The sequence below is a fragment of the Salmo salar genome, chromosome ssa20 (genome assembly GCF_905237065.1).
Source record: "Salmo salar chromosome ssa20, Ssal_v3.1, whole genome shotgun sequence".
NCBI lineage: Eukaryota > Metazoa > Chordata > Actinopteri > Salmoniformes > Salmonidae > Salmo > Salmo salar.
This window is the reverse complement of record NC_059461.1, coordinates 9759011-9774477: the sequence shown is the minus strand read 5'-3', so window position 1 is coordinate 9774477 and position 15467 is coordinate 9759011. Positions and strand designations below refer to the sequence as shown.

Genomic DNA, 15467 nt, shown 5'->3' with positions numbered 1-15467 from the left:
CTACGTTACAGCCTTATTCTAAAATAGATTTTTAAAAACTTTTTCCATCAACCTACACACAATACCCCATAATGACAAAGCGAAAACAAGGATTTTGACAAAAACACCTTGTTTACATAAGTATTCAGAACCTTTGCTATGAGACTCAAAATTGAGCTCAGGTGCATCCTGTTTCCATTGATCATTCTTGAGATGTTTCTACAATTTGTTTAGAGTCCACCTGTGGTAAATTCAATTGATTGGACATGATTCGGAAAGGCACACACCTGTCTATATTAGGTCCCACAGCTGGCAGTGCATGACAGAGCAAAAACCAAGCCATGAGGTCAAAGGAATTGTCCGTAAAGCTCCGAGACAGGATTGTGTCGAGGCACAGATCTGGGAAGGGTACCAAAACATTTCCTGCAGCACTGAAGGTCCCCAAGAACACAGTGTCCTCCATAATTCTTAAATGGAAGAAGTAAGGAACCATCAAGACTCTTCCTAGCGCTGGTTGCCCAGCCAAACTGAGCAACCGAGGGAGAAGGGCCTTAGTCAGGGAGGTGACCAAGAACCCGATGGCCACTCTGTCAGAGCTCCAGACGGCCAACCATCTCTGCAACACTTCACCAATCTGGCCTTTATGGTAGAGTGGCGAAATGGATGCCACACCTCAGTAAAAGGCATATGACAGCCGGCTTGGAGTTTGCCAAAAGGCACCTAAAGGACTCTCAGACCATGAAAAACAAGATTCTCTGGTCTGATGAAAACAAGAATGAACTCTTTGGCCTGAATGCCAAGCAGCATGTCTGGAGGAAACCTGGCACCATCCCTACGGTGAAGCATGGTGGTGGAACCATCATGCTGTGGGGATGTTTTTCAGCGGCAGGGACTGGGAGACTGTCAGGATCGAGGGAAAGATAAACAGAGCAAAGGACAGAGAGATCCTTGATGAAAACCTGCTCCAGAGCGCTCAGGACCTCAGACTGGGGCGAAGGTTCACCTTCCAACACGACAACGACCCTAAGCACATAGCCAAGACAATGCAGGAGTGTCTTCGGGACAAGTCTCTGAATGTCCTTGAGTGGCCCAACCAGAGCCCGGACGGACCCAATCAAACATCTCTGGAGACCTGAAAACAGCTGTGCAGTGACGCTCCCCATCCATCCTGACAGAGCTTGAGAGAATCGCATAGAAGAATGGGATAAACTCCCCAAATACAGTTGTGCCAAGCTTGTAGTGTCATACTCAAGGATGTAATTGCTGCCTAGGGTGCTTTAAAGTACTGAGTAAAGGGTCTGAATATTTGTGTAAAAGCAATATTTTAGTTTTATATTTTTAATAAAATGTGCAAAAATGTCTAAACTTTTTTGCTTTGTCATTATGAGGTAGTGTGTGTAGATTGAGGGAAAAAAACTATTTAATACATTTTTGAATAAGGCTGTAACGTAACAAAATGTGGAAAAAGTCAAGGTGTCTGAATACTTTCCGAATGCACTGCATATGCTTGGAATGCCTTGTAATGCTTGTAACTTAAGCTTTATGCCTTGAATGTGAATCCATTCATTTTACAAATTCATTAAATACACATGTATTTAGAATACCATTCTCAGACATTTCTTAATTGTCTATTACTGTAACTCAAGCATAGTCTCTTGCATATTGCTAATTATCTATATGGAGTCAGACAAACATGTTAATAATATCATATATGCACACACACACACGTCATATTACTGCCCACTACAATTCTAAAGACCACCTTATGAGCATGTCTCTGCGAGTAGGCTCGTTGACCATCAGGAGGACCCTCCAGCCCTCGAAGGCCCCAGCCATGGCCCTGCTGGTCACCCTCTCCCTCCACACCTTCACTGGGTTAGAGGCCCCAGGGACTCCCCCCTTGGAGACAATGTCCAACTCATAGGGCGCCTCTGGCAGCCACGAACCATTCTTAACGGAGTCAAAAATATATTCTGGAGTCACGATCCATTTGCCTGAGAGAGAGGGAAGAGAAACGACAAACACCACAAAAAAAAAAATGCTACTTCTGAAAAGTCCATGAGAGTATTAAGCTGTAGAATCCCAATATAGTCTACACAAGCTGACTTTGTCAAGACTTGCTACCTAATACACTGTGTAAAAAACATTCGGAACACTTTCCTAATATTGAGTGCCACCCCCTTTTGCCCTCAGAACAGCCTCAATTCGTAGAGGCATGGACTACAAGGTGATGAAAGCGTTCCACGGGGACGCTGGCCCATGTTGACTCCAATGATTCCCACAGTTGTGTGAAGTTGGCTGGATGTTCCTTGGGCGGTGGACCATTCTTGATACACACAGGAAACTGTAGAGCGTGAAAAACTCAGCAGCGCTGCACCTGGCACCTACTACCATACCCCATTCAAAAGCACCTACATATTTTGTATTGCCCATTCAATAAGGGATCATAGCTTTTACCTGGTCAGTCTGTCATGGAAAGTGCAAGTGTTCCTAATGTTTTGCACACTCAGTTTATCTAACACCTAGTAAGTGTAATGCTTACGTTAATCCTAACTTACCTCCTGCACAGGCTGCCATGAACTTCTCACTCGGCAGCTCACGGGTGACAACCAGATGGGTAATTCCGTCTTTATATACCTGGAAAATCAACACATCTGCTTTAACTCAACCAAGGCAAACCATCATTTTTTTAGTGGCATTGAAAATATCCTATGTGGTCGGCCAACTCAAAAGGTCAGCAACAAAGTTCTAAACTGACCAGTGACCGTTCTTGCTGTGACCTTCCTGCAGAGTCTGGGCGGGGATAAAGGGATACGAACTTTGCAGCACATTGTGTGCCCCTGAGACTGGAGGCAAATGTACAGTAACTATAATAAGAGCCAATTGAGGGCAAGGATAAAATGACAGAGTCAAAAATACATCCCAACATCAGAAACCAATTAAGGTCATTTTTCAGGACTAATCACCCACTGTTAATCTTTTCCTCAATGAACTGTCTTGACAGTGACAGGTGTTATCCAGCTCTCATAATGGCAGTCTCACAGCCTGGCCTTTGGTGCTATTTTCCCACTTATAAAAGGGAGAGTGAGGGTTGAGAGTGAAAGCCTGTAGCTATGATGTCAACACTTACAGAGCCACCAATGTACTTTCCACCCAGTTGAATGATTCCATGGAGCAACTTTCCCTTCTTCTGAAGATTCTTGATCCCAGACACTTGGAACACATGCTTGGTGTCCACCATCCTGATAAAAGACAACACATGGAGACCAGTCTACTATAAATTAAGTCACGCCTTGCTTGAGTAGAAATAACAGTAAAGCAAGCTAGCAAGACTGTCCTTTACATTTGCAACACACGTTTTCAATGGGTATCTGAACTGCAGATAACTAGCCAGTTAGCTTAGTTAGTTGAGAACGTCAGTGGGATTTCAGCATGATGTAGAAACCAATAGAACGCCCGAGGGAAGTTCATATTGCACTTTCATTAAGTCCCTGGATATGTCAGTAAGACTGGCTAGCTAAACACTGTACAGTAGTTATCTAGTAGGTACTAGTTAGGTTAGTGTTTAACTCAAAACAATATACCGATAACGTTAAAGTACCTTGGCTTGTGCATGTGACGTCCACACTGGCCCTAGCGCCAAAATTCAGACGCCATGACCAGACTTGACAGTCGATACCATTTTACGAGCCGTCAATATTTTATTTCTCTAGACTGACATTTGATTCATTCAACAACATGTTGCTATATTTATCAAAACTACAATTAAATCGTGCATATTGGTTAATGAACTAGCTACATATTTGACTATCACTGAGCAAAATATAGTTGTTTTGCCACCCTTGTGCTAAGAAGAAAATACTCCGATCTTGACAGTAAACTGCACTAGTGGGGGGGATGCACGACACGGTTTTTTTTTAAAACACACATTATTTTAACATTGCATGATTGAATTAATGAGAAGCAAATTCCTAAATTATGAATTTCATAACAAATTAAATGATGCATGGGTATCACGTCTCAAAACCGTTGAATATAAAAAAAAATATTAACCAAATCCCCCACCCATCATGCCTGAAACTTGGAGCATTCCGACCTGCGGAAGTATTCCCTTGGTTGCTTCCGGGTGGTTGTTACAGACGCTTTGTGGATAATTCAGATTAGTTACAATGGAGCAGATTGTAACAGATTTTCATTGACTGCAAACAAAACGCTCTGATCGAGAGGTGTGTAGCCTATCGTCTATTTATATGTATATTTCAAACGTTTCCATAGCCTTGTAGGCGTGTAAAAACGTTAATAGGTTGTGTATCCTCAGCATGCAGGATTCTTAATCGTTTTAAGCTCTTTTGGCCAATGCAGAGTAACGTTAGTCTGTAATGTATCCAATTCTCTTTCTGGTATGGCTACATGGGGACCAATCAATGGGACCAAGGGACAACATGACAGGCTGAGACAAGCGAAATACATGCCTCTGACTGTACCCATGGTCAGTTTATTAAATTACGATTTAGGAGAAGAAATACGGTCTCATTGGGCTTTGTATGCCTATGTTCACTATATTGCCCTCCTTGACTTGAAATAGGCTCACGGCTGTAGGATACTAGATAGGGGATTTTGAAGAAGTAGCCTAATGGGATTATGATATTGATGGCTGTCTCTTGGTAACAAAGAAATTGATTAAAAGCCATCAGTACTTTATAGCTTCTAACTTGTATTTTGTTGTATCTAAACCTGACACTGAAAACAGGCAAAAGTGTTTGCAGGCCGTTCTATTATTCGGCTCTGACCTCACATGTGAGCTAATAGAGATAGGCTAAACTGTTCAGGGCGCAATCTGGCATTAGTGCATCCATTTTTAGACTTTTAAATTAATTATAGCCATTAGTTATTGAAGAATATAACATAAAAACATAAAAGCCTCGTGAGCTTAGTTCAACTGTCTTACCCCATCAGAACCCAAAATATAAGTTTGTTTAACTCAATTATTGGTTCACAATGTTGTAAAAAAAAAACAAAAAAACACTGTAGGCCATAGTTTATCAAATCAAATGTTATTTGTTACATGCGCCAAATACAACAGGTGTAGACCTTTACATTTTACATTTACGTCATTTAGCAGACGCTCTTATCCAGAGCGATTTACAAATTGGTGCATTCACCTTATGATATCCAGTGGAACAACCACTTTACAATAGTACATCTATATCTTTTTTTGGGGTGGAGGGTTAGAAGGATTACTTAATCCTATCCCAGGTATTCCTTAAAGAGGTGGGGTTTCAGGTGTCTCCGGACTCCGCTGTCCTGGCGTCGTGAGGGAGCTTGTAATACTTTAATGCGTTCATTAATTTTAAAAGTAGTATTACACATTGATTACACTATCACTCGTATTTCATATGTCACAACGATTCATCGATACGTATGCTATGATGCTAGTAAAGTTGTCTCACGCACCTACAGTGCTGGTCATTTAAAAAAAGCTAGCTATCTCATGGATGCAAACAATGTTCTCCCCCAAAAACATAGCAAAACGACAATCTGTTTCAGTAGCTATAGTTAGCTAGCTAACTACATAGCTAGGTGTCATCTAAAATAACCCTAATTTATAAGACAGTTTTAATTTGATTAATGGTTGTTGGAACCATCTATGTGAAGCTAGCTACAAAAAGGATTAGTCACAATAGTGGACTCCGCGGTTCGCCTTCAAAATAAAAGTATATCATTGACAGTGATGCAAACGCATACAAATAGTAGAAGTATGCCTTAATTTAATAGATCATGCTAAATGAGGTTTGAATGTTGTTATATAGAATCAACAAAGACAATAATTTGTTAATTTGACAAAAATGTGTTGAAATCACACTGGATGTATTATACTTTAGAACTGTATTGGGGGCCTACTTATTCTCACTGTACAGCCTTGCATATGGATTGTGGATCAATTACATGGTGTTTCAGTCTACTCAGTGACACCCAGAAAACATTAGCATTGTAGCTCTTATTGCGGGACTCAAACAACTGAATTGAGACACATGTATTGTCAACCTATGTGTATTGAACAGTATTCCAGAGGAAAACAATACTGTGTGGATGTTTTGGAGTCTGATAACTCTGAGGAGGATGTTGGGGAAAAATATATTGGGTATTGAGTAGACTGATACCCCATTTCATTGATCCCCAATCCTTAGGTAAAGCTGTACAGTGCAATATGAATGTCAATACACACAATAGGATGACTGGGGAGGTGACTTCACACAGTCACAGTCCAGCAATAAGAGCGACAACGCGAATACTTACTGTGAAATGTTTACTTACAAGCCCTTTAACCAACAATGCAAAAATAGAGTTAAGAAAAAATGTATTAAATAAACTAAAATATATTTTAAAAACTAAGTAACAATAAAATAACAGTAGCGAGGCTATCTACAGGTGTACCGTTACCGAGTCAATGTGCGGGGGTAGTTTAGTCGAGGTAATTTGTACATGTTGGTAGAGGTAAAGTGACTACGCATAGATAATAAACAGCGAGTAGCAGCAGTGTAAAAATAAAGGGGGTGGGGGGTCAATGCAAATAGCTCGGATAGCCATTTGATTAATTGTTCGGCGGTCTTATGGTTTGGGGTTAGAAGCTGTTAAGGAGCCTTTTGGACCTAGACTTGGTGCTCCAGTACCGCTTGCCGTGCGGTAGCAGAGAGAACAGTCTATGACTTGGGTGGCTGGAGTTTTTGACAATTTTTTGGGCCTTTCTCTGACACCGCCTAGTTTCTAGGTCCTGGATGGCAGGAAGCTTGTCCCCGGTGATATGTATGCACTACCCTCTGTAGCGCCTTATGGTCATATGCCGAGCAGTTGCCATACCAGGCGGTGATGCAACCAGTCAGGATGTTCTCAATGGTGCAGCTGTCAAACCTTTTGAGGATCTGGGGACCCAATGCAAAATCTTTTCATTGTCCTGAAGGGGAAAATGCGTTGCGCCATAGGCCTTTGAATTTGAGAGTTTTTACATTTCTCCAGCCCCATCTCTCAGCTGTTCACCAAAAAGAAAAGTGGCTGGGTGGCACTTTATTGTTGTTTGAATCCCAGATTTCCCCTTTAATAGAAGGCCTTTTATAGTAATGGCTAATGCTGTGTTTGTAACCAAGTGGGAAGATGGCCATCTTTTTTTGTGACCTAATTAATTGCCAAATTTGTCATTGTCTATCTTACGCACAGTACCAGTCAAAAGTTTGGACACACCCACACCCAGTAGCCGTCCTTTGCCTTGATGACAGCTTTGCACACTCTTGGCATTCTCTCAACCACCTTAATGAGTTAGTCACCTGGAATGCATTTCAATTAACAGGTGTGCCTTGTTAAAAGTGAATTTGTGGAATTTCTTTCCTTAATGCATTTGAGCCAATCAGTTGTGTTGTGACAAGGTAGGGGTGGTATACAGAATATTTGGTAAAAGTCCATTTTATGCCGAGAACAGCTCAAATAAGCAAAGGGAAATGACAGTCCATCATTAGTGTAACACATGAAGGTCAGTCAATCAGGAACATTTCAAGAACTTTGAAAGTTTCTTCAAGTGCAGTTGCAAAAACCATCAAGCGCTATGATGAAACTGACATTCATGAGGACCGCCACAGGAAAGGAAGACCCAGAGTAACCTCTGCTGCAGAGGATTAGTTCATTAATGTTAACTGCACCTCAGATTGCAGCCAAAATAAATGCTTCACAGAGTTCAGGTAACAGACACATCTCAACATCAGCTGTTCAGAGGAGACTGCGTGAATCAGGCCTTCATGGTCGAATTGCTGCAAAGAAACCACTACTAAAGGACCCCAATAATAAGAAGAGACTTGCCTGAGCCAAGAAACATGAGCAATGAACAGTGGAAATCTATCCTTTGGTCTGATGATTCCAAATTTGAGATTTTTGCTTCCAACCACTGTGTCTTTGTGAAACTCAGAGTAGGTGAATGGATGATCTCTGCATGTGTGATTCCCACTGTGAAGCATGGAGGAGGAGGTGTGATGGTGTGGGGGTGCTTTGCTGTCTTTGATTTATTTAGAATTCAAGGTACACTCAACCAGCATGGCTACCACAGCATTCTGCAGCAATACGCTATCCTGCTATTAGTGGGACTATCATTTGTTTTTCAACAGGACAATGACCCAAAACACACCTCCAGGCTGTGTAAGGGCTATTTGACCACGAAGGAGAGTGATGGAGTCCTGCATCAGATGACCTGGCCTCCACAATCACCCGACCTCAACCCAATTGATATGGTTTGTGATGAGTTGGACCGCAGAGTGAAAGAAAAGCAGCCAACAAGTGCTCAACATATGTGGGAACCACAGCCACTTTTCTTTGGAAAAGTGGGAACGACAGCCACTTTTCTTTGGAAAAGCATTCCTCATGATGCTTGTTGAGAGAATGCCAAGAGTGTGCAAAGGTGTCATCAGGGCAAATAAAGGGTGGCTACTTTGAAAAATCGCAAATATATTTTGTTTTTTTAACACTTTTTTGTTGTTTTTTAACACATATGATTCAATATGTGTTATTTCATAGTTTTAATGTCTTCACTATTATTCTACCATGTAGAAAATAGTAAAAATAAAGAAAAGCCCTTGAATGAGTAGGTGTGTCTAATTTGGACTGGTACTGTATATTTTTCAAATAATGACTCCCTGGGATAAAGTAACATGTCTCACAACCAAGAGGCATGGTAGGAAGGCGCTTTACAACAGTCTTTCAGGTGAAGCCAGGTGTTTTATTTACAGCAAGGTGATAGCGGTAGGCAGTTCAGAACACCTTCCTAATCTTGAGTGTTCATTTTGTTCTTCATGGCATGGTGAATATCTAGCTTGTGCTTCACCTGTGGAGAACAATGAAAGGTGAAAAGAGACCCAGTACACTGCATTGTGTGCTATCATGTGAATTATTTGACTATTTGACAACTTTTATATGACTTACCTGGCCTGGGAGACACATCGTATTCTGTTTCAGGAAGATTTTTACAGCAATGAGCATAAATGCACGTTGGTACCAATGGAGCAGAAGGGAACTTGGGAAAAAGTCTCTGAGATTGGTCTCAAACCAGTTGATACTTTTTTTCTTATGAATTCTGAAGGGGTCACAGCACCAATGTCTGTTTTAATTGATGAAATGTATTTTCTATGATCGTCTTATCTTTCAAACTTTTTTCTAGTGACCCCAGAGGTTCTTCTTCTATGGTGTTATGGTGGTCCACAAACATATATTAGAGGTGCATGCCGCCACCCACTGTGCGGGGTAGTATACAATATATATTTTTAAGTATATTGTTCTCAAATAATTAACAAAAGGCAAAAATCTATGTAATCCTTCAGTCAGATTTAAATGTCAACTCCGATCCCCACAGGCTCTGGTGCAGTGAAGTTGGCAGTGAAGTCCTGGAGAGCCAAAAACCTTTCAACCGCAGATACAATTATGGCCAGTTTCTTGGACTTCTTGTTCGTTTGGGAAGTACAATTAATCACATGCACAATAAATGCCGCATATTCTACCTTCTTCACTATCAGCATATCAGTTTCCCTCAACTGTTTAATGACACTGAATCTCCATAGGCTGCGGGGGCATCCACCGCCATATCTTCAGCTCCAGTCTCGTTCAACTACAGTATTTTGCATGCCTCTGTGTGGAAGACCTCCTGTACAGCCCTGACCCTTGCCACTTCAAACTCCTTTACCCTAACTGGGCACTCTGGGGAATTGTGAATGTGATTTTTCAGCACAATTGCAATGCAGTAAATCTTCAGATTCTTCATCAACATTACTTCCGGACACACAATTCCAGCAGAACAACAGCTTGGACACGAAAACTCTCACCGCGTATCTCACATATCCCAGCTTCACATGTGAAAGGAGAAACTCTTTGCCAATAATACCGACAGGCTTTCCTCTTTTCTTCCATCCACTATGCGGTTCAGACAGTGCGCTCCAACTACTCCTGGTATTGTCCTTGTAAACCACGAGGCCTCAACATCCATCGTGACGCCAGAGATGATTCCTTTTAATGGTGCTCCACTTCAAAAATCTACATTTCCCATCTACATTGCCCATCTACATCTGCCCCATACAGTGCCTTCAGAAAGTATTCATACCCCTTGACTTATTCCACATTTTGTTGTGTTGAAGCTTTAATTGATAATGGATTAAATTGAGGTTTTTATCTCACCCATCTACACACAATACCCCATAATGATAAAGTGAAAACATGTTTTTAGAAATTTTTGCAAATTTATTGAAAATTAAATACAGAAATATCTAATTTACACAAGTATTCACACCCCTGAGTCAGTACTTTGTTGAAGTGCATTTAGCAGTGATTACAGCTGTGAGTCTTTCTGGGTAAGTCTCTAACAGCTTTCCACACCTGGATTGTGCAATATTTGCCCATTATTCTTTTAAAATTCCTCAAGCTCTGTCAAATTGATTGTTGATCATTGCTAGACAACCATTTTTAGGTTTTTTTCAAGTAGATTTAAGTCAACACTGTAACTTGGCCACATTCAGTGTCTTCTTGCTAAGCAACTCCAATGTAGATTTGGCATCGTGTTTTAGGTTATTGTCCTGCTGAAAGGTGAATTCATGTCCCAGTGTCTGGTGGAAAACCAAATGAACCAGGTTTTCCCCTAGGAATTTTTCTGTGCTTAGCTCCATTCTGTTTTTTTTTTAAATCCTGAAAAACTCCCCAGTCCTTAATGATTACAAGCATACCCATAACATGATCCAGCCACCACTTTGCTTGAAAAATGGAGAGTGGTACTCAGTGATGTGTTGTATTGGATTTGCTACAAACATAAAACTTAATCAGGACAAAAAGTGGATTGCTTTGCCACATGTTTTGCAGTATTACTTTAGTGCCTTTTTGCAAGTATGATGCATGTTTTTGAATATTTGTATACTGTACAAGCTTCCATATTTTCACTCTGTCAATTGGGTTAGTATTATGGAGTAACTACAATGTTGTTGATCCATCCTCAGTTTTCTCCTATCACAACCATTAAATTATGTAACTGTTTTAAAGTCATCACTGGCCTTAATGGTGAAATCCCTTAGTGGTTTCCTTCCTCTCTGGCAACTGAGTTAGGAAGGACGCCTGTATCTTTGTAGTGACTGGGTGTATTCATACACCATCCAAAGTGTAATTAATAACTTCACCATGTCTGCTTTTTGTATGTTTACCCATCTACCAAGATGTGCCCTTTTTTACAAGGCATTGGAAAACCTCCCTGGTCTTTGTGGTAGAATCTGTGAAATTCACTGCTGGATTGAGGGACCTTACAGATAATTGTATGTTTGGGGTACAGAGATTAAGTAGTCATTAAAAAATAATGTTAAAAACTTATTGCACACAGAGTGAGTACATACAACTAATTATGTGACTTAAGCACATTTTTACCCTTGAACGTATTTAGGATTGCCATAGCCTGGGTTCAATACTTATTGACATTTCACCACATTTCAAGACATTTCACCTTTTCATTTTTTTTGTAAAAAAACCCAACATAATTCTACTTTCACGTTGTGGGGTAATGTGTGTAGGCCAGCGACAGAAGACTCATTTTAATCAATTTTAAATTCAGGCTATAACACAACAAAATGTGGAAAAGCCAAGGGGTGTGAATACTTTTTAAAGGCACTGTAGGTTGATGTAGAGCTATAATGCCTTCTCGTTCTACTCTTTCGACACACAATAGGTCAAAACAACTTCGGGTAACTCTGACCTACTCCACTTTTCCTAATGCATCCTTTACCATCCTCAATACTTGAAACGGATCCTCCCAACAAGTGTAATTGTTAGTGAATTGTATTCCAACCCCAAAATGATGCTGATTTACAACTTTAGCCCTTTATTCCCCATTTTCCGTTGTCACTGTCTTCCACTCTTGACCCCAGAGGTTATTCTCAGGTCTTACTTTTTATAGTAACCAGGGTGACTGGTGAAGTAAAACAATCACAGTAAGGTACTTAGTTGTTACCCCGAAACTATTTGATATTGAGATAAAATTGGCTGCGGTGGACCTTTTAATATTTTAAATGTTGAATAAATTAATGTTACTTTTTTGGGGGGTGTATACTTCATATTTTAGGGCACACTATAAGGACTATAATGACACCAATATGTTGTCTGTATCATGTATGATTCACGGATCATAGGGTCTTACAGGAGCAAAAGGGCCTAATATGGCCACTTTCATCATGATTTTAACACATTGTTTATGATACAAATGTAAAGCATGTCAAACATCCTCCTTCCCTTGAAGTTTCTATGTGAGAATTTCCAGAACAATCTGAACAATCTGACCCCTTCCTCTAAAACAGACTGGCATGAATCAAATCAAATTGTATTTGTCACATGCGCCGAATACAACAGGCGTAGACCGTGAAATGCTTACTTTCAAGCCCTTAACCAACAATGTAGTTCAAGAAATAGAGTTAAGAAAATAAACTAAAGTAAAAAAATAAAATCAAAAAGTGACACAAGAAAATCACGTGACAATATCGAGGCTACATATGCAGGGGGTATCGGTATCAAGTCAATATGCAGGGGGTATCGGTATCAAGTCAATGTGCCGAGGGGGGGGTCAATGTAGTTAGTCCGGATGGCCATTTGATTAATTGTTCAGCTGTTAAGAACCCTTTTGGACCTAGACTTGGCGCTCTGGTACCGCTTGCTGTGCGGTAGCAGAGAGAACAGTCTATGACTTGGGTGACTGGAGTCTTTGACAATTTTTTGGCCTTCCTCTGACATTGCCTAGTACATAGGTCCTGGATGTCAGGAAGCTTGGCCCCAGTGATGTACTGGGCCGTACGCACTACTCTCTGTAGCGCCTTACGGTCAGATGCCGAGCAGTTGCCATTCCAGGCTGTGATGCAACCAATCAGGATGCTCTCAATTGTGCAGCTGTATACATTTTTGAGGATCTGGGGACCCATGCCAACTTTTTTTGGTCTCCTGAGGGGGGAAAAGGTTTTGTCATGCCTTCTTCACAACTGTCTTGGTGTGTTTGGACCATGATAGTTCGTTGGTGATGTGGACACCACGGAACTTGAAACTCTCGACCCGCTCCACTTCAGCCCTGTTGATGTGGAGACCTGTTCGGCCCTCCTTTTCCTATAGTCCATGAGCAGCTCCTTTGTATGCTCACATTGAGGGAGAGGTTGTTGTCCTGGCACCAAACTTCCAGGTCTCTGACCTCCTCCCTATAGTCTGTCTCATCGTTGTCTGTGATCCGGCCTACCACTATTGTGTCATCAGCAAACTTAATGATGGTGTTGGAGTCGTGCTTGGCCACGCAGTCGTGGGTGAACAGGGAGTACAGGAGGGGACTAAGCACGCACCCCGAAAGGGCCCCGGTGTTGAGGATCAGCATGGCAGATGTGTTGTTGACTACCCTTACCACCTGGGGACGACCCATCAGGAAGTCCAGGATCCAGTTACAGGAGGAGGTTTTTAGTCCCAGGGTCCTTAGCTTAGTCATGAGCTTTGTGGGCACTATGGTGTTGAACGCTGAGCTGTAGTCAATGAACAGCATTCTCACATAGATGTTCCATTTGTCCAGGTGGGAAAGGGCAGTGTGGACTGCGATTGAGATTGCGTCATCTGTTGATCTGTTGGGGCGGTATGCGAATTGGAGTGGGTATAGGGTTTCCGGCATGATGGTGCTGATGTGAGCCATGACCAGCCTTTCTAAGCACTTCATGGCTACCAACGTGAGTGCTATGGGGCGGTAATAATTTAGGCTGGTTACTTTTGCTTTCTTGGGCACAAGGACTATGGTGGTCAGTTTGAAACATGCAGGCATTATAGACCCGGTCAGGGAGAGGTTGAACATTTCAGGTTAGACTCTTGCCAGTTGGTCCGGGCAGAGATTTGAGTACCTTTCCTGCTAATCTGTCTGGGCCCACGGCTTTGTGAATGTTGTCCTGTTTAATTAAAGGTCTTGCTCACATCGGCTACGGAGAGAATGATCACACAGTCATCCGGAACAGCTGGCGTTCTCATGCATGCTTCAGTGTTGCTTGCCTCAAAGCGAACATAAAAGGCATTTAGCTCATCTGGTATGTTCGCGTCACTGGGCAGCTGGCGACTGGGTTTCCCTTTGTAGTCCGTAATAGTTTTCAAGCACTGCCACATCCAATGAGCGTCAGAGCCAGTGTAGTAGGATTCAATCAATCTGGTTGGGGTATGTACATACGTACGTATGGTCACTGTGGGGACAACATCGTCGATTCACTTATTGATGATGCCGGTGACAGAGGTGGTGTATTCCTCAATGCCATTGGATGAATCCTGGAACATGTTCCAGTCTGTGCTAGCAAAATAGTCCTGTAGCTTAGCATCAGCATTTGACCACTTCCGTATTGAGCGAGTCACTGGTACTTCCTGCTTTAGTTTTTGCTTGTAAGCAGGAATCAGGAGGATAGAATTATGGTCAGATTTGCCAAATGGAGGGCGAGGAAGAGCTTTGTATGAGTCTCTGTGTGTGGAGTAAAGGTGGTCTAGATTATTTTTTTCCTCTGTTTGCACTTGTGACATGCTGGTAGAAATGAGGAAAAACAGATTTAAGTTTGCCTGCATTAAAGTCCTCGGCCACTAGGAGTGCCCCTTCTGGATGATCATTTTCTTCGGTCATACCAACTCACATCTCTCTAAAATACTTCACAGTATGACACTCTTAATCAGTGGAATGGCATTCCCAATCTAAATTATCAGCACAGAACCAAATAGCCCATCAAATCCATCAACTCAAAAAAATACAGAACTCTTACATTTATATTCTATACCCCTGTGCCAAACTCGGTGCCTCGACTCTAGGCCCTCGGGCTCCCGAGCGGCGCAGCAGTTTAAGACATTGCATCTCAGTGCTAGAGGTGTCACTACAGACCCTGGTTCTATTTCAGGCTGTATCACAACCTACCGTGATTGGGAGTCCCATAGGGCGGCACAAAATTGTCTCAGCGTCGTCCGAGTTAGGGTTTGGCCGGGGGAGGCCATCATTGTAAATAACAATTTGTTCTTAACTGACTTGCCTAGTTAAATAAAGGTTAACTTAAAATAATGAAAAAATGAATGTGTAAACAATCCAGCGTGCCCCCTCCCCCTAGGACCAGGAAGCGCACAGCAGATACAGTAGATGCTAAGAGGGATCCTCGGGATGCTCCTACCCCGACACCAACCATAGCCTGTCCATAGCGTGAATTAAACTGCTTCTCCAAACACTATAATGACTGATTTTAATTCCATGTAGCCTACTTTGATGCTATGTAATAGCAGCCTACAAATAGGCCTACTTAGATATTTCCACAGCATATAGGAAACGTTTAAGCATAAATTTGGTAGTAGGTAGACAATCAAATGAATGCAAGGGAGAAATAATGAGGAACATGAATCAACTCAATTTCGACCTGTATTTTGAGGCCTTGTGAAGCACAGTTACAGTGTTTTCATAGCTGCTT

At 41.7% G+C, this 15467-nt stretch overlaps 2 protein-coding genes across 3 annotated transcripts in view; one reads left to right on the top strand and one right to left on the bottom strand.

Annotated features, from left to right (window-relative positions):
- The window catches only part of slf1 (SMC5-SMC6 complex localization factor 1), a 37010-nt gene extending 33126 nt beyond the window's left edge, over positions 1 to 3884 (bottom strand). For both annotated transcript variants that reach the window (XM_014160879.2, XM_014160880.2), the window contains exons 1-4: positions 3581 to 3884; positions 3110 to 3221; positions 2538 to 2616; positions 1742 to 1973 (exon numbers count right to left, since the gene is read on the bottom strand). In XM_014160879.2, the coding sequence (XP_014016354.2) occupies positions 1742 to 1973; positions 2538 to 2616; positions 3110 to 3221; positions 3581 to 3594 (437 nt within the window). In that variant the 5' untranslated portion in view covers positions 3595 to 3884. The remainder of the gene's footprint in view (positions 1 to 1741; positions 1974 to 2537; positions 2617 to 3109; positions 3222 to 3580) is intronic.
- Positions 3885 to 4092: 208 nt separating this feature from the next.
- Positions 4093 to 15467, top strand: part of kiaa0825 (KIAA0825 ortholog) — a 155282-nt gene continuing 143907 nt past the window's right edge. Inside the window, exon 1 of the mRNA XM_014160881.2 lies at positions 4093 to 4205. The gene's annotated coding sequence lies outside the window, so the exon portion shown is untranslated. The remainder of the gene's footprint in view (positions 4206 to 15467) is intronic.